The 17,473-nt window shown below is 47.0% G+C and overlaps 2 protein-coding genes across 2 annotated transcripts; both read left to right on the top strand.

Annotated features, from left to right (window-relative positions):
• The first annotated feature begins 425 nt into the window (after window positions 1-425).
• On the top strand, window positions 426-8,739 carry LOC133267617 (uncharacterized). Its single transcript, XM_061450024.1, has 8 exons — window positions 426-4,799; window positions 5,335-5,378; window positions 5,957-6,176; window positions 6,353-6,525; window positions 6,981-7,078; window positions 7,440-7,626; window positions 8,047-8,228; window positions 8,570-8,739. Exons 1-8 carry the CDS (start codon window positions 3,519-3,521, stop codon window positions 8,737-8,739), a joined length of 2,355 nt encoding a protein of 784 aa, XP_061306008.1. The 5' UTR covers window positions 426-3,518.
• Window positions 8,616-17,224, top strand: CUNH1orf167 (chromosome unknown C1orf167 homolog). Its single transcript, XM_061450074.1, has 12 exons — window positions 8,616-8,735; window positions 8,890-9,112; window positions 9,603-10,067; window positions 10,444-10,586; window positions 11,090-11,301; window positions 12,023-12,167; window positions 13,693-13,960; window positions 14,504-14,612; window positions 14,858-15,089; window positions 15,193-15,328; window positions 16,017-16,127; window positions 16,837-17,224. Exons 5-12 carry the CDS (start codon window positions 11,259-11,261, stop codon window positions 16,894-16,896), a joined length of 1,104 nt encoding a protein of 367 aa, XP_061306058.1. The 5' UTR covers window positions 8,616-8,735; window positions 8,890-9,112; window positions 9,603-10,067; window positions 10,444-10,586; window positions 11,090-11,258; the 3' UTR covers window positions 16,897-17,224.
• Window positions 17,225-17,473: the final 249 nt, after the last annotated feature.

Genomic DNA, 17,473 nt, shown 5'->3' with positions numbered 1-17,473 from the left:
GAGGCGCTGCCCCCGGTGGTGGTGAAGGCGGGGGGGGGTTGTGTGTAACCGGTCCCTCCCAGGCGGGTCCCGCCTCGCCTGTGCCGCCCTCAGGACGCGGCTTTAATGAGCCGTGGTCGAGGAGCGGCTTTCCCGGCGCCATCTGCAGCCCCGGTGAGCGGCGGCGTTGCTAATCGCGGCCGATAAGCTGCTTACGGCGACCCAGCTGGAGCGAGCTCGCTGCCGGCCTTGGGGCATTGAAGGGGGGGACAAAGGTGCGGGTAACAAGGAGGTGGGTGTCCTGTCCCCGAGGCTCTGGCGAGGCCCAGCGATCGGAGTGAGTAAGTGGCCGTGAGGAGAGGTGTGAGTGTGCCCATGGAGGGCTGGGAGCCATTGGGAACGCTGAGCAGGGCCTGGGGTCTGTGGGTGATGGACATCCCGCTCCCACCACCGCATCCCAGTGCAGCAGCTGGTTCCTGGCTGGTACGGGAGCAGTAATTGCCCTCTCTGTGGTGGAGAGAAGACCTCTTACGTGTGTGTGCCTGTTGAGTGGCAATGAGAGGCTCATGCGATGGTTTGGCGTGTAAGGCTGGGCAGTGGGGGAAAAGCCTTGTTTCTAAGGCAGCTGAAAGGTGTTCTTGTGCCAATCACCAGTCCCAACTTCCAGTGTGAAATGGCTCTGTAGGGGTGGGGGAAATGAGCATCATCTGTGCAGTGCTTATGTATGTGTTTATAATGGGTCTGTCGTTGTTACTCTAATGCTAAAACAGCATCCGGCTGAAAGAGCTTGACTTGCTGTTCATGAGCTGTGCTATTCCTTTTGCCTATAACGGCAGAAGTCCCTTGATCAGCTTAATTTCTGTTTGCTTAATTGGGTATGTTTCAGGTTTTAATGTGTTGCTGTATTGCTGCAAAGTGTACATAGCAAGCATGTGTTAAAATGTTTCAGCTGGAAACATCAAAGCTCATATGAAATCCATTGGTCATGGATGCTGCAAATCTGCGGCTTGCTTGAGTATCTCTTTTGGCCTTGGAAGAAGTTTTAAGAAAGCACTTTATAAGATCTTGTTCCCTTTTGAGTAAGACAAATTACTGCTTAAAAGGGGCTGTACTGAAGTCCTGAATGACAATTTTGGGAAGGCAGACAAAGGTGGTTTTTAAAGGATGTTGCCTCTTCCTTATCTCAATGAGACTGAAATGAGGAATGAGCCAGGTGAAGAACACCAGCTAAAGTAACCACGGCGATGTGTTGAGAACCTGGTACCTGCCCAAACAAACTGCAATGGACAACTGAAAACAATGGCATGAATTATCAAGAAAATAGATTATGTTTAGGTTCTTGAGTATAAAGTAGTCCAGTGCCAGGTTCCAGGTGTTCATGGAGCAAAACAGTACTCATAAACATGATGGTTTCATGTCTTTTTGTAGTTCAAATCCGTTACAATACCCTTTTGTGATGCATTGCTAGTTGGCTATTTCTGGGATGCAAGGAATGCTTCTAGGAAACACCAGTCTACTGTATTTTGTGGTTATACTTCATGCAGTGATAGGCACCCTAAAGAAGGCAACTGCGCTTTGTCTGTTCACTCTGTAGTTGCCAACTTCTACTTGTTTGGAAAAAATAATGGGATCTTTCCATTCATGGTACCCTCGGTGATGTATGAAAGGCAGTAATGGCAGTTCCCAAGGATAATTGCAACACCGCATGACTATCTCCTGTTGCTTTAGTAATTGAATTTACTCCCCAGTTTGTGGTGATTACTGGAAGAGTTTGCATATAAGGACAAGTGGGCTGTTTGCAATGGATGACTGAGGCTTAGATGCTTTCTTAGAAGAGAATGAGATAAACGTAGTTTGGAAACAGGGTGCATTTTGACAGGAGCCTCTCTGGTATTTGAGTGTGTTTGAAAAAGACAATGGGCATTGATTTCATAGGCTGTGCAGTCTTTCTCTTCAGATTGACTAGGGCTTTTTGAAGATGGTAGAGGTGTGTGTGTGTGTTTCACAATACCATTTTCATCCTTTTAAAAGAGAGTGGAAAAGAATGGTGCTTCAAATGACAGAGTGATTGACAGCTTGCTTTTAAAATTTGAGGGAATGAAAGCAGTCCCCTTAAATTGCACTTACCTGTTAGCAGCAACTTAAGAATCTGTGCTCAGCTTGAGTGTTGTATGTATAATCATCTGCCTTAGTGGCTAGATTGCAAATTAGGTCTCCCATCTATGTTGTAACTCTTCCAGGTTAGGAGACAATGCAGATTCTCTGGATATGTGGACAGAAGAAACTGGCCTGTGTTTGAAGCTTTGCAGGGCTGTAGCATGATACATGAACAAATTTACACTTGTTAAGCAGTTAAATGGAACCTTAAGTCAAGGCACTACCTTTCCTATCAGCCCTGGAGAAAATACAATTATGGAAGAGATGTGAGCAGGATTTCCAGTCAATGAAGAGGGTAAGCACTGTACTCCAGCTGGAACCACGTTGCTCTGACTTAGAATCATAGAATAGTTAGGGTTGGAAAGGACCCTGAGATCATCTAGTTCCAACCACCTGCCATGGGGGACTCCTGTAAACACATTTTCTTTTTATACCTGTTCTTGTTTGATGTCACACAGATCTGGTTAGATATAAAGTGTTCTGGAAAAGCAGCTACAGTCTGCCTTGTCTTGGTAGCAAAATAATTCAGCTTTACTAGCAACAAGTTCTTTTTGAGGCTGCAGGCGCATGTGTAATGCTGGAAGTCTTTGTTTTCCAGGTTGTCTGTTGCATACTGTGTCTGTTCCCTTCAGGCATTCCTGCTCTGCTAGACATGATTGTCTGCTGAGAAACAGGAAGACAGTAGGGTCCATAATACTTTCAGGATTAAGGCTGGTGGATTGGAGACAAGAAATTAATAAGGAAAGTACCTAAAGCCTTTGGCAAACTAGGCTAGATGTGATGAGAAATATGCATGCTTCCTTGTTTGTATTTCTTCTTATTTTTCTTCAGAGCAAAGCAACATTCAGAAGAATGTGACTGTTGATCTGTGTATGGGCACCACAGGTTGAATAGACATTTCTCATCACTGGCTTGATGCTGCTGCATTCAGTGTAACCCCCAGCCAGCCAGCAGAACTGCGTGCTGTACCTCTGTCAGCTGGGAAGAGAGATCCCAGTCTGAGACAGACTAATCCCTCCTGCCCTTCCTGGCCACTGCAGGACACTCCAGTCAGTTCTCCATTTCCTGCTTCCAGAAGCAGAATAATCCCTGCCCTAGGCTGCAGCAGCACAGCTCTAAATGTGTGGCACATAGGATTCCCCATCTTGCTTTGTCACTGCTCCCAGCTGTGAATCTTCCTCAGAGACAGTCACACCTTGAGGTTTACAGTTTAGAAGGGAGAAAGAGTGAGAGTATTGACTTACCTCAACAACACCATCAGAAAGAAAGGCAGCTGGCAGCTGCTCCATACACACTGCTCACCATCACTGCTTAGAAGTAGGAACAAGAATAGTGACTATCCAGTGATAAAACAACAGCCTCAGCCTCCTGCTACTTCTTGTATGGATCCTCTGGACCCTTTACTGGTCAGTGCACATTTATCATCTCGTACTGTAGATTCCCTTCTTAGGCAGGAATTACTGGTGTGTCCTGCCTCAAGGAGCTCAAGTGAAAGTGTGAATGCTTGTTCTAGTTCAGCCCTGACCTTGGGGGAGCTTGAGCTATCTAGTGTGGAGTCTCTTCAGACTCTTTTGCAGTCCTCACAGATTTCTGCTAGCTTGTACTGTGCAGTCCAGAGGCTTAAGCGAGAAAGTGCTTTGATGGGGATATGGGGCTCCCTTCCTCTGGAGCCCAGGTCTTCTCCAGTCAGTGGCAGTTTGTGCTTTGCTCCTGATGATTCAGCTCCTAGTATCCTGAGTGCAGGAGAGCGAGCTGGAGTAAAGAGCAGTGCCACTCAGGCAAGATTGAAATGGGGTGCTCCATTTGCTAAAGACTGGAGCCTTAATGCAGTGACAAGGGACTTCAGTCATGCAGTCCCTGTCTCTGTATTGCACAGATATGAATGCATTGACTCAAACACATGGAGGACCAACATTTCGGGTGACATCCAGCCAGAAACCCTCACTTGTGGGGTGGGCTCTGGAGGGCTAGTGGGTACAGCAGCACAGTCCTCCTGCAATTGCTCCCCTCCTTTCAGACGCCAGTCCCAGGCAAAGCCAGCTCTTGAAACTGGTAGTCTTTATGTTCACACAAAAAGTCATTCCCCTGAAAAGGTTCTTAAAGGAGAAGAGACATCTAATGGGGCATCCCCATGTGCTGTACCTTGGAGGAGAGACCTTCCAGCCAGTATCTATCCAAAGGGTCTGCAGGTGTCACTGGAGACAGATTTGGGGGAGGCTCAGATGAATGTTGATGTAGCTGTGTATGGAACTCCAAGGGAAGTGCGTGTGAGAGTCACTCCTGGAGAGTTTAGACCAGTCCAGCAGTTTAGTACTAAATCTGTAGAAGTCACCAACTCCAAACCTCACATTAAGTCCAGCAAAGAGTCAGGAGAGGTGTGTGACTCTAGATCACAAGCAGCCAGAATGGCTGTGGTGGGCAGCAGCCAGTCCAGCCCTTCCGTTATTCAGGTTGAAGAAGGCTTTGGTGGTTATTCTGACGTAGATTGTAGGAATGTGAGCAGAGAAAGAAGGAGAAACAAATACTCTCAGCAAAGGAGCTGGAGGAATTGGGAAGCTGATTCCAACCTCAACCAGTCTGAAGAACCTTCTGTGGAGAGGAGTGCCAAAGAACCACGGTGCTCTGAAGAAGGGAGCCAGACACGGGAAGCTGTGTCCAGAGAGGTGAGAGTGTACTTGGTGTGTAGTAGTAGCAACCCTGTTCACAGATACTACTTGTGCTTGTTTCTGCTTCTTGCTAGAGGTGCAGAGTTGAGGTACAACAGTGATGGGATGCTTGTCCTACCCTTTTCTCTGGCACTGAATGGCTGGAATCTCCTCTCTTACGGTCGTACTCCATTTCAACATATGCATCTTTGTCTCACATGCTTCTTCCTAAAGACCAGATTAACTTGGTTGTTCTTGGGAATGTAAACACATGTTTGTATTCCCTAGAGCTAGGTGCAGAAGGAATTAAACTGGTTTTTACTCTGTGTGTAGCTGTGTGGCCCTGAGATTCAGTTTTGTCATGCTTTTCCATGTCTGGAATACTTCACAGAGCAATGGTGGAGCAATGTCAAAGGCATCTGGCATAATACACTACCCTGAGGCAGCACTCTTCTGGTCTCCATCCAAAATGATTTGATGTTGTGGCAACAAACATTCTTCAACAGAGTAGTGTGAATAATCGTGTGAGTTTTTATCTTTTGTCTGTTTGCAGGTCTCAGAGAACAGCTTCTGGTCATTGAAGGTGAATGAGCAAAGGTGAAAAGCCTTTTGTGTTTCTGTGTGAGTGTACTGGTAGTTGACAGGAGAGGAAAACTGCTGGGAAGTAGACAAGGAGCCATGCTTCTGGAATCGTTTGGGTTTAGGACTTAACCTGCGTTATTCTGCCATGGCTGGCTCCGGGTCTGCATTCATTTCTTTTCAAAGGGTTATTAGCTAGAGTGGAATATGCTCAAAAAAAATAATCTGTGTTTTAAATTCTACCTTCTAAATTCAACCTTGGTTGCTGCTGATACTTGTATGATGAATGATGAAAAATGATACTTGTATGCTACTGCTCAGTGCAGCAAATTGCAGCATGCTCACTGCATAGTTAGAGAAGAACTGGCTATATCCAGGAGATGGGATTCAAATCTGTGACCTGTGTATGTGTGTGAGATTGCTGCCAATTTAGTAACAGTGATATTGTAATCTGGTGTGAGGCAGATGGATTTTCACTCTTTAGAGAGATTGATTTGAAATACTTCTTTCCAGCTTGATGGCTGAACTCTGATTGCCACCTCCTGGTTGTGTTTAACTTTCTGTTAACTGGAGCTCACTTCTCTTTTCTCTTTAAGTTTCCAGCACTTACGTGACAGACAAATGCTAGCTAGGTGTTTCCAAGCCTGGAGAAGACAAGTCCTCTGGAAAAGGGCTGCAGCCAGGCAGCTTTACAGACAGCAATTGCTTCAGAAGGGCCTCGGTGCTTTGCAGAGGGCTGTGCGCCAGAGGAGGGTGCAGCTAGAGGAGGCCCAGCAGAGGCATGCCTCAGCTCTGCTAGCTGTCAGCTTCTACAGGGTGAGGACGGGGTTTGGGGCAGTAGAGCGGTGCCATGAGTTTTCTGTTGTGCAGTCGGAGAAGGCAGAAATCCTATTTGGATAGGGAGGAGGAAGGGGGTTACCCTGTGTGAAATTCAGTGACATGGACCCTGACACTGCTTGCAGTTTGTTCTAATCATGTGGTTTCTCCTCCAGTGGAAGGAAGCTGTGGCAAAAGAGAGCAAGAAGCAAGCTCCACAGCCTGAGCTATATTCTACCCATAGTTCATCAGTGGGGGGTTTTGAAGTAGGAAGATTAGCAACTATGACAACCTCAGCTGAGCACCAGCTTACAGAAGGATACTCAAAGACGGCTGAGCAGGCTTGTAGGTAAGCCGAGAGCCTTCTCTTTCTGTTGTCTTGGACAAGTGGCGGTTTACAAACAGGGAGAAATTTTTCTCCTGTGGTGGCAAACTTGTTTCCAGGTCCTTGGATGTACTTGCTGCAGATAAGCACCGCAAGAATTAGTAACTTAGTTTTAAGAACTAAATAATCCTATCGCAGGGCTTCCTTGCACTGTGTTTTCTGAGTGTCTGACAGAAAAACTCCTGTACTATTTATTGAGTACATGCATAAATGAGGTTGGAGTGAGGCAATACTACAGTCTTTAGCAAGATATTAGAGGTGTCAAAAGAAAAACCTTTTGCTGTGCCTTCTGATTCCGAAGGCAGAAGAACAAGTCCAGACAAAAAGAGAGCTACCCAAGGAGAAGAAAGGAGTTGGGTTCTGTTCTGTGAGTGTCTTTTTGGACAGGTGGATGTTAAAGTGTCTTGTGACCCTTTCAGGGTGGAAGGAAAACTGTGGACACAGCTTCATCGTAGGCAGAGAGGAGATGAGTTCTGCTTGGGAGCTCAGGCAATCAGAGATATGAGACGACTAGCTGGTAAGCACACATTCCATAGCCTTGGAACAGCTTGGAGGTAATCACTGCTTCACCATCTTTCTTGATTTGTGGCTAGTTGTTGCTTTGACCTGACTCAGAACCTGATCCCGCAAATAGCGGGGCCAGTATCTGTGATGGTGCAGTGTGGACCACTCCCTGTATCATGCACCTTTTGCCTTCTTCCTTGGATCAGTTGAGCTGCTGATGCTGTTGCTGCAGCAATGTGAGCTCTCTCCCTTAACTGCCCTTTCTCAGACAGCCGGAGTTCAACCCGGGGATGTGTGCTGTGTGACGCTTAAGTAGTTTGAAGTCTTCTAAGTTATCTTTCTTCCTGTCAATCTCTTCCTGCCCTGCAACATAGTAGCTTTCAGACTGTGGCGCCTGCAGAAGGAGCTGCTGAGCAAAGAGGAAGCCAGGCTTTTGGAAGCCCGTGCTCTGCTGGAAAAGAAGCAGCTAAGAAACGTTTTCTGGGTGTGGCGTTCCCGATGCTTGGAAAAGGAACAGATCTCAGCGCTGACAACTCGCATCCAAAGAAACTTGGTCGCCCGGTAAGTTGATGAAGGCTGTTTTTCACTGTGAAAGTCCAAGGAATGTCAGAGCCAACCCAGGCAGTGTCGTGGTGGTGTACTGTAAAGTAAAATTCTTTTGTTTCAGGAGTTAATAAAGGTAAAAGTAGGGATAGAAACATGAAAACGAACTACTGTGGCCAGAGACATTATGAGTTGCCCTCCTGTACACTGCCAAAGCTTTGTGGTCTTGACCTTTGATGTCCTGAAAGACTAAACCCAAGAACACCCACTGTGCTGCTGTGCTCTGAGCATGACAGGGGCTTTTTAATGCAAGAAACTAATAGAACCTCAGAAGGTGACAGCTTCTGTCTGTCATTCCTGAACAAACCCAGTCTCAGGAGGAGACACAGTTTGAACACTTGTTTTATCATGTACTTTTGTTTTTTCCTTGGTATTCAGGTGCTTCTATGCATGGAAGGAGACTGTGGAGCAGAAGGCACTTCACAGGTGCAACCTGGCCCATCTCAGAGCAGTATCACTGAGGAAATACTTCCAGCAGTGGGTTCAGAGGCTGCAGGTCAGAGAAGGTGATAAGCAGGCAATGGCAAACTTCCTCCTCCTTCGATGGAGGCAGCATTATGGTGAGCAGCTTGAAGTCCTGTGCTGATTCTAAGAGTTAGAGGTGCTTAGGCTCCTTCGTCCTCTTCTTGCATGGTGAAAAACAGATGAAAACAGCCAAATAGTAAAGAGGCTCAGATAATACATGATATTAGCAAACTAGAGTGGGCAGAGGATTAGTTATTCTGGATGTGTCTGGATGTGGAGTGAAGCTACAGGGATATTTGTTGTTCTGCTTTGTAAATGTAGCAGAAAGTCTTAAACCTTGCTGAAAAGAAGCAGCTTGAAGGCTGGGCTGGGTTGAATTTCTCAGGAACACCTTCTGACAAATGTTGTCTCTTGTCACTTTCTGTAACTGGTTAAGGACCAGTTATAAGCTCAGTAGCTGACAAGACTGTGACAAAGAGGGATGAAGAGAGATGGTTTCCAGAGAAAACAGGCTACTCTCTTGATGACTTCTGCCAAAAGGTGAAGCTCCAGAGAGTCTATCTGCTGTGGAAAGCAAGGCTGTGCGAGCATCACAGAGCCAAGTGAGTGAAGAACAGCCAGTTCCTGGCACCCTGCCTTCATTAGTAGTGTCCATTTGACTCTCTGGTACCATCTGTCATCCATCATGTCTGTGCTAGTGTCCCTCTCTGGTATCCCTTTTTAGTCACACAGCTGTCTCGGTATGTTCTGTCTCAGTTCTTTCTCTCAGGCTTTGGAGCAGTGTAGACTCCAAAAAGCTCTGAAATTGTGGCACCAAAAGTGTCACATACTGAAGACAATTGAACAAAGTCCTAAGCACTCTCACATGACTGTCTATGAAGAACCTCTTGCTGTGCTGTGTTCTGAGGACCTCTCAACATCATCTGGCTTTGACAGCAGTGCTTCAGCAACTCTGGCCTCTCAAAGCTCGCTGGAAAAGGTGAGGAGGTCTGAGGATTTTAGGGGGGGGGAATTTCTGCTTCAACATGATGTTGTCAGCAGCAAACTGTGCTTAGTATTTAGGCCTGAAGAGCACTGAGCCTGGGGTCCTCGAGTTTTAAGGCAATCAAATTGTAAAGTCACTTCTGCCTGTGGCCTTCCTTGTTTAGTCCACATTTAGTGATGTGGGGAGGCACTGAGCTAGTGAGGTTCTCCTGTGCATTTGCTGCTGTTTGTGAAAGGGGTGAGGCACAAAGAGCCTCATCACTTGAGAAAGGACATATGCCCATTTCTCCTTTTCTCAGTATAGAAATAACTTTGTTTGCACCCCAGAGCTGTACTTGCTAGCCTGCAGTTCCTTTGGATGCATCCTGGATTTCCCTGAATCCTTGCCAAAAAGAGTAGTAAATGGCATGGCCATAATCAATAACGGAGTGATTCCACTGCGAGGACACTTACCTCACAGCATGTTCTTCCCTCCATACCTGCAGGAATACAGCTATAGTGACAGCAGCCAGCAGGGCTTCTCCTCTGTTCTGACTGTTGAGGATGTCACACACATACCCTATTACAGTTCTTTCCTGCAACCACACCAGTGTGCAGAGCTGCCAGCTGAACTGGGTGGGGAGCTGTGCTTGCAGGCCTCCTTTCCTCCATGGAGTACTGAATCTGGGTGAGTTGGAGATCCTTAGAACTAACTAACTAGAGTTGGAGATTAGTTGGGATGCTGGTAGCAGAGGTCCCTTGTTTGGTCTGGTTGAATTCTTTCCTTTTGGATAGTACCTCATGTCACCTTACACCATCCTTTTGGATGCTTTATCCTCTTCTTTCTTTCCCTCTTCCCCTGTCTCTTGTCTTGCGGAAGAAATTGGTTTGCAGGAGGTCAGTTCCAGTCTTTGGCACTGCAGAGTCCAGATAATAACGTCCAGCTTCAAAACAGTCCTACATGGGAAGAGGTGAGGCTGAAAAGTGGTGTGGTGCATGTGAACGTACAAGTGTTTTCTGCATAGCCCAATTTAGCGAAGAGCCTTTGGGTTTCAGTATCAGCATATGGAAGGTCTCACTGCTGTTCTGTATTTGTTCTTCTCTCTCAGACAGAAGGTTTGGGAGGTTGAGGCATTTCTCAGGGTAGCTCTTCCTTACCATTTTCCAGCTGAGCTGGGGATCTGCCAGGTGTCAAGGATTTAAAAGGGGTGTGTTAGACACTCCTGTTAGCAACGGGGAGTTAGGCAATCATAGAAGTCACAGCCACAAGGGGAAGGGGCTGAGCTGCATGGAATAACTGTATTACACCAGCAGTTCAAGGCCTTTTTGTACTTTTCTGCATTACAGGACTGCAGTTCTGACAAGGAGGTGAAGAGTTGCTGCCACCAAGCAGAGAGGTGGTTCCTGCAGAGGTACTTCATTGTCTGGTCAGCTCGGACTCAGCAACATGTGAAGGCTCAGCAGCACTGCAGGCTCACTCAGGTGTCTCGGTAGGTATTGTGCTTTCCAGGAGTTGCCTAAAATTGTCTGTTTTGAGAGCTCTACATTTGCTTTTAAGAAAATTCTTCCCCTAGCTATCTTCTTCTGTCTTCAGGGAGGGTTTTGCAGCCCATTATTGTAGGTTTTCTTGCTTCAAAATTACTATATCTGAACAGTCATTTCTGGTTTGATGGGATGCCTCATGAATTAGAGCAAGCCCAGCACTGCTGATAAAAAGCCCTTGTAACTTTCTATCCACTGAACTGACCTTGCTCTATACTCATGTAGCGGTTGAAGAGCACAACAGGCTTGGCACAGCCAGGACAGAACACCTTACTCCCAACAGCTTGCCCTGTTCATTGTTTCCCCTCACATTCAAGGGGGAAAGGATGTTACTAGATCAGATATATTTCCTAAACGGCCTCATGTGTCTTTATGGTTAAAATTTCATTTACAAGGCTGTGAATCTGTGAGCTATTCCTACATTTGATGCATTGACCTTTGTCTTTCTCAGAGCCTTTCTCAGCTGGCACCACTGGACCGTGGAAAATAGGAACCGAAAAGCAGCAGCAGCAGCTCTAAAACATGAAGTTCATTGCTGCCAGGTGGCTTTCAGCCTCTGGAAGAAGAGACTGGTCCAGAAAGTGGAGGCTGACCGGAGATTCAGGTGTCACATTCGCCAGATGACTGCTGATGCTCTGTGGCGTTGGCGTTCCTGCTGGCAAAGTGAGTTAACCAGCGGCACTTGTGTCCGTAGGAGAGGAATGCTGTGGGAATGGTTGGGATGGAGAAAGTCCTATTTCCAGTTGTAACTCCGCACTAATCCTCTGGAGTGACAATACTAGTCCAGGGGTCAGTGCCTGTGTCACTGCCTTCCTGTGGTTATAAGCAGGACACGTGCCCTGCTGGTTTGCACTGCTTTATGCTAGGGAAGATGCTCCTTTGGCAGCTGATTGGAAAAGGGGTGGATTTTGCTTTACCTGCAGTACCAAAGGAGTGTTCAAGCAGTGCATTTTAGCAGCTGGGGCATTAAATGGAGTTCATGCAGCATTCTAAGCCTGAACATGTCTCCTCAGACCCAACAGTTGGGCTTTGTTTCAATGGGAGCTGGGTCTGTCTTTTGAGGCTGCTTAACAGTCCTAATCCTGTCCCTTAAGGGGTTCCTTGTACTTTCAGTGCTGACACTGTAAGTACTTACACACAGGGAAGGGACACTCTCAGTTTTTGATGGAAAATTGCGTTGCCGGTGAGAGTGGAAGTGATTTGTGATCCCTTGCTTGGAGAAGGACAGGGAAAAAAAAGAAGGTCTGACTGCATTGCAGAGAAAAACCCTATAAATTGAAAAGTCTTTTCAAAGAGAAAAGTCTGGTTCCATTTGGTGTTTGCTCTTTGTGCTGAAAAGAAAACCACTGGGCTCAGCTCAGCAAGCTCGTGTGTTCTCTCACAGGGAAGCGTGCTGTGAGAGAGCTGCAGCAGCAATGGGCTCAGCACAGCTGTCAGGAGAAGAAGAGGTTGGTCCTGCAGACATGGTATTGCCAAATGAGGAAGCAGAAATATGCTGCTTTGTTTTGGGAACATCTTCTCCTACACAGGTTTGTTTCCAGCCCTTAAAGCATTACTGAGGGAAGCTTTTGAGAGAACAGCTGTTTATGTAGCAGAGAATCCAGTGTATTCAAACTAGAGCTTGGGTTAGTTAGGTGAAGCTGTTGTATATTTTGGAGGCTTATGTTATGGTGCAGATGCTGAAAACACAAGAATTCAATCTGAAGAGCAAGGTGTCTGCTGCCCATCATTAAGAACATCTCTCTTAGCTGTTGTTCAGTAGCTCTCTCATTGAAACGTGTTTTGTGTGTGGTTTATGTTGTGTGAGGCTACTTTCTGCCTGAAACACAGTGAAGTGTCCAGCTGCAGTGGACCAGGAATTGTTGAGGTGGTTCTCTTTGAGGTAATTCAGGAAGATAAGAACAAAGAAGATTCTTTATGCCAAGGATTAATTTAAGGCATGAGAAGTGCAGGTTTAGCCCTAGCAAATTGCCTTTTGAATTGCAGGTTTAGGAAAGAGGAAAGAGCAACTAAAATCCCAGTAAAACCTTAGTGGCTGTGATAGTGAGACTCTGCACTCACCCCACCCAACTGCATTTTCTTCTGCAAATCAATCTGTGAGGTGGCACCCTGGTGGGAATTGTGTTTGAGAGAAGTCCTTAATGTCCCTCCTTCCTGTAGAGTGTCTCCACTATTAATCTTCCTCCTTTGATGAGAGAGTGCTTCTAATTTCTCACCTGGATATGGTACAGCCTGAGCCCTGTCTCTTCTGAGGGGGGCATTTTTCATGCTAGGATAGCCTGCAATAGATTCTCTTGATCTTCAGCAAAGCTCTGCCAGGCAGAGGATATTTACACCTCTGCCCTATGGTGCAGTGGGATGATTTGCATAATGAAAGTCCAAGTGGAACAAGGAACCAAAAGGATAAGCCAGGAGTTTAAAGCAGATTTGCTTCTGGGGTTTCAGAGGAAGACTGCATTAGCCTCCAAGATATAGAGAGATTATTGTGGGTGCAGATTTACAGTGCAGTTAATAGTAACTCCTGTAGACACTGGTATTTTCGGAATAAAATTGTCTCCATACAGATTCTGGTTGTACATCTCATGTATGCAGGTTTGTGACAGCTAATAAAACCTTAAAATCTGAATCTTGATAACAAGTTTCAGTGCCAGGTTCTGCATTTAAGACTCAAGGAGTCTGTTGGGTTCCATGCTAAAGGAGATTTTAGCTGTTTTATTCTCATCCCATAAGAAAAAAGCCTTCCTCAGGCATCATCCCAAAGGTCAGCTGCTGGCACAGGTTCAAATGAAAGACCAATCTAATTCCTTTCTTTCTTCTTCTGAGGCACTGGGAAAAATAAGTAACATGGAGAAAGATACATAAATGTTGATTGCAGAAGGAGTAACAGGAACAGACTTTTTCTTGTTGAATGCACTTTTGCTTGCTTTGACCACTTACATATGACACTGCAGGGTTGGGAGAGAAAGTAGAATTTGGTCTAGAGGCTGTTTAGTGCTGATATGGAAATATGACTTCAGGCATCTGACACTTTCCTGTGCTTGTATTGCTTTTCAGATGCTTGGTCGCCTGGGCCCATGTCACTGCTTGTAGACTGAGGCAGCACGAAGCCCTCTCTTGTTTTAGAAGGGTCAGAGAGCACCGTGTTCTGGCTGTCAGCTTTACTGAGTGGAGGGTGAAATTCTTGAGAGCTGAACAGCGGGTACTGGGACAGAGAAAGCACAAGTGGCAGGAAGCCTCTCAGGGCAAAGCCTGTCACCGCTGGCGACTGGCCTCGAGAGGACGGCAAGCTCTGCACCTAGGATCTGTGGCTACAGTAAAACAAGTAAGAAAAGATGAAGGTCCCTATGAGACAGTTGTTCTTACTGCCTGTTCTTTCAGTGAGTCACTAGGCACTGTGATAGAGTGACGAGGTTGACCTGTGGTGACTGCTTAGACCCTGCCTTGAAATTCTTTACAGACTGTGCAAGCAACTTCATCACCATAATCTGGCACTGATTGCAGCCACCATCTGGAGCACAGCAATAAGGGATGGGGACATTTTGACCACAGAGACAAGAACACTCCTTCCTCTCTGCTCAAAGATAAGATGGGATAATCACTATCCCTGCAGAGCAGAGCGAGCTGTCAGAGTTGCAGCTTCTTTCAAAGGGCTCACAGCTAGCAAACCACAAAGAGGTCGATTGATTTGGAAGGGCTGAGTCATTCCTGCTGGGATCTCATCTGTGCAGTTTCCAGCCTGGGGTCTAGCACATTAAATGACCTGCAGGGTTATGAACATAAGTGTATCTCTAATGTTAGTTTGCATGTGTGCTGTCTGTGTGCATTGTGTTAGCCTTGGCTGCAGCTCTGTTCTTTCTGTTTGCAGGCCTGCAACTACTGGACAAAAGCAGCAGCCTTTTCCCAGTGCTCACGGCAGTGCAGTACCCTGATAGGTGCTAGGAAGAGCAGGAAGATGTCTCTGTCTTTGGCCATGAGTAAGAAGATGCCCCCTCTTCTCTTTCTTTCATGGGTCCATGTGGGGAGTGTGAGTGAGGAGGGGAATGTTTGCCAGCCAGATTACTGGGATTGCTCTGTGGAGGAGGTGCTCATGGCAATCAGACTCTGACTGTGGATGGCTCCTGTGTTCAGGAGCCAAAGGATCAAAGGCTGATGGTAGCTCTGATCTCTTCCTCTCTGTCTCTGAGGTTAGCTCCTCTGTGATTCCTCTTTTCTTTCCTAGAAAGCAGAAGAGACAGGGAAGAAGGTTCAGCATCTGCTGCCCCTCTTGGGCTTTTTCCCAGTGCCATTCACCGCTGGCTGGTGATGTACAGGAACCAAAACAGAGCTGAAAGGCTGCTGCTCCCTCACCTGGTAGAGAGACCTGGTGTGGTAGGACCCTCTCCTACGCTTGCAAGGATCCAGGAGAACAAAGCAGAGGTGGACTTGGAGAAGTGGGATGAAAAGTGGCTTGGGTAAGTGAAGGCTCTAGGCTCCCTCTTCTTGCTGCCATCAGGGAAGGGCTCCCTCTGTAGGGCAGTTGGGCTCATGAAGCTTATTTTCCCCTTGTGCCTATAGGAGGAAGTATCTGAGGAGGTGGCATCACACAGTGGTGCTTCGCCGGTGGCAGCGTAACAGGAGACTGCTTTGTCTGGCAAGGGGATGGCACCAGTGGAAAGAAGCCAGCAGGGTGGTGATGTTGGCTCAAGTATTGGTGAGTGGTTCTGCTACCAGGGTGGCAGTGATGGGTGTTACTGGGCAAGCCTGTGCTGCCGGCAGCCTGGCATACATCCTGCGAGGTGGGACGTGGGGATTTAACAAGCACCAGTGAATACCAGAAATCCTGTGGCTACCTTTTCTGTCTTTCTCTTTGAAATGCCAGCATGGCAGACTGGCGTAGCCACATACTGTGCTCTGCCTCATCTTACAGATGGGAAACTGAGACAGGATGATTTATATAGATTGTCTGTAGCCTGTGCAACAAGTTCCCAGCGAGTAGTATAATCTGTATTCTCATCTGTGTTCCTGATACATTCCTCCAGTGTCCACAGCCTACTGAGGGCTGTCATTTGGCTTCCCCTTCTTCTCAGGCCCATGCCATCTATGAAACAGGTCCATGTTCTGGCTGGGAATGTGCTTTGTCCCACCCATGGGACAAGATGATGCACATACAGCAAGCACTGGTGAGGCATTGTCCTCTCCCCAGGGTACTGGGACTTAATAGCCACAATGCTTGCGGGAGGCAGTAGTTCAGCAAGAGCTTTGTTTGTAGTCAGCTTTGTTCCTCACCAATGCAAAGTCATACAAGAGGGATCTGGGAAAGCAACTGGAAGCAAGGTAGGACCAGAAGGATGTGAGGAAGTTTGCCTGCAGTTAATCTGTGCACTGCCTCTTCCTGGCAGGATGAGCAGCGGCTGATAGAAAAGGCCTGGAGAGTGTGGAGACGACGACATCTGCAAAGCTGTGTGGTGCAGAACTTCCTGGAGGAGGAAGCCAGGAGCCTCCTATCTCAGGTAAGCATTTATGACTACTTTAATTCTGTGGACCTCAGTGGACAAAAAGACACCCCAAAGAGACAACTGGTGTTCCCTCTATCTCAGTGCACTAAGCACTTGCTTAGGGGGAAGTTGAGTACATCAAGGACTGGGACTTGCCTGCAACAAAGGGAAATAGCTTCCAGCTTTATGTGAGTTCATCTTTGGGTGTTTTTCAAAGCTTTGTGTCAGCAGTCAATCTCCCTGATGTGTGCCCCTTTCCTCACTGTTATCAGAGATGTTAATCCAATAATCCCCTGCCTCTCAAGAGCCCACTCAGGGAAGAAACAGATTCGCCTTGGTGCAGAACTGTGCTGACTTCCACCCAGGGGCAGGCAAATTGCTATGAATTTGAGTGAGGAGGCAAAGCCTTAGAGCTCAAAAACCCAGTTTGCCCCTCTGCCTGCCTCCCAAAGATCCATGAAGGATTAGGCTCTCCTTTAACAAGATGAGAGCAGACACTGAAATTAAAGGGCAGAGAGGGCATTGGTCTTCCTTTTCTCACAGTGATTTGTGCGCTGCACTTCACTTACTGGTTACAGGAACATAGGGGAGACAGGGGAAGGCTCTGAGTGAATGGTGAGGCAGTTGCCACAGCCACTGCTAGAGGAAAAGGTACAGGTACTGTGAGGGTGGCTGCAATCCTTCAAGGGTAACCTTGGCATTTGATTTGTCCACTTTATTTAAGGCCTTTGGAAGGTGGCGCCAGCTAACAGCATTCCAGCTCCAGGACAAAGGAGGCTGCTGAATGGTGGGGCCTGCCTGCAGCTGCTGCTCACTTGAGGAGGACATGTGGAGGATACAGCTGGCTGTCACAACAAAGAGCTGCTTCTGCACAAGCAAGAAGCCAACGCTCTGTTCACGGGGTACAAGCAGCGCTGCAGGTCAGAAACATGATAGCCAAAGGACAACCAGGAAAAGATGGTACCTCTGAAAGTTCCTTTTTAAAGGACTTAATATCCTTCCTCCCTAGAGGCACAAATGGAGAAGTTATTCCCCTTTGTTGTGAGGCTGCATTCCCTTCTCCTCTGGACCCTGATTTTGCTGGAGTTGATTAAAGGTCAAAAACCACCTTACAGGCTCTCCCTTTACTCCATGTTGGTTTTGCTGGACAGCAGTTTAGTGTCATGCAGGGCAGTAAGCAAATACATCAATCTCTAAGCGATGAGCAGGATTCTGCCTGTGCAAATGCTACATCCTGTTGATTTCAAAGCCTGGATTGTCCCTGGTAGGTGCAAACTCAGGTCTTTATTTTTAGATTTGACTCTTCCCCTGGGGGGGATTCCCACATGGCTCCCACCTCCTCCCCCTGTCTGGGTCCATCA

The sequence above is a fragment of the Pezoporus flaviventris genome, unplaced genomic scaffold, assembly GCF_033815535.1.
Source record: "Pezoporus flaviventris isolate CSIRO_AGI_PZ_B2104156 unplaced genomic scaffold, CSIRO_AGI_Pfla_v1 ptg000009l, whole genome shotgun sequence".
NCBI classification, from domain to species: domain Eukaryota; kingdom Metazoa; phylum Chordata; class Aves; order Psittaciformes; family Psittacidae; genus Pezoporus; species Pezoporus flaviventris.
This window is presented reverse-complemented; position numbering and strand designations above follow the sequence as displayed.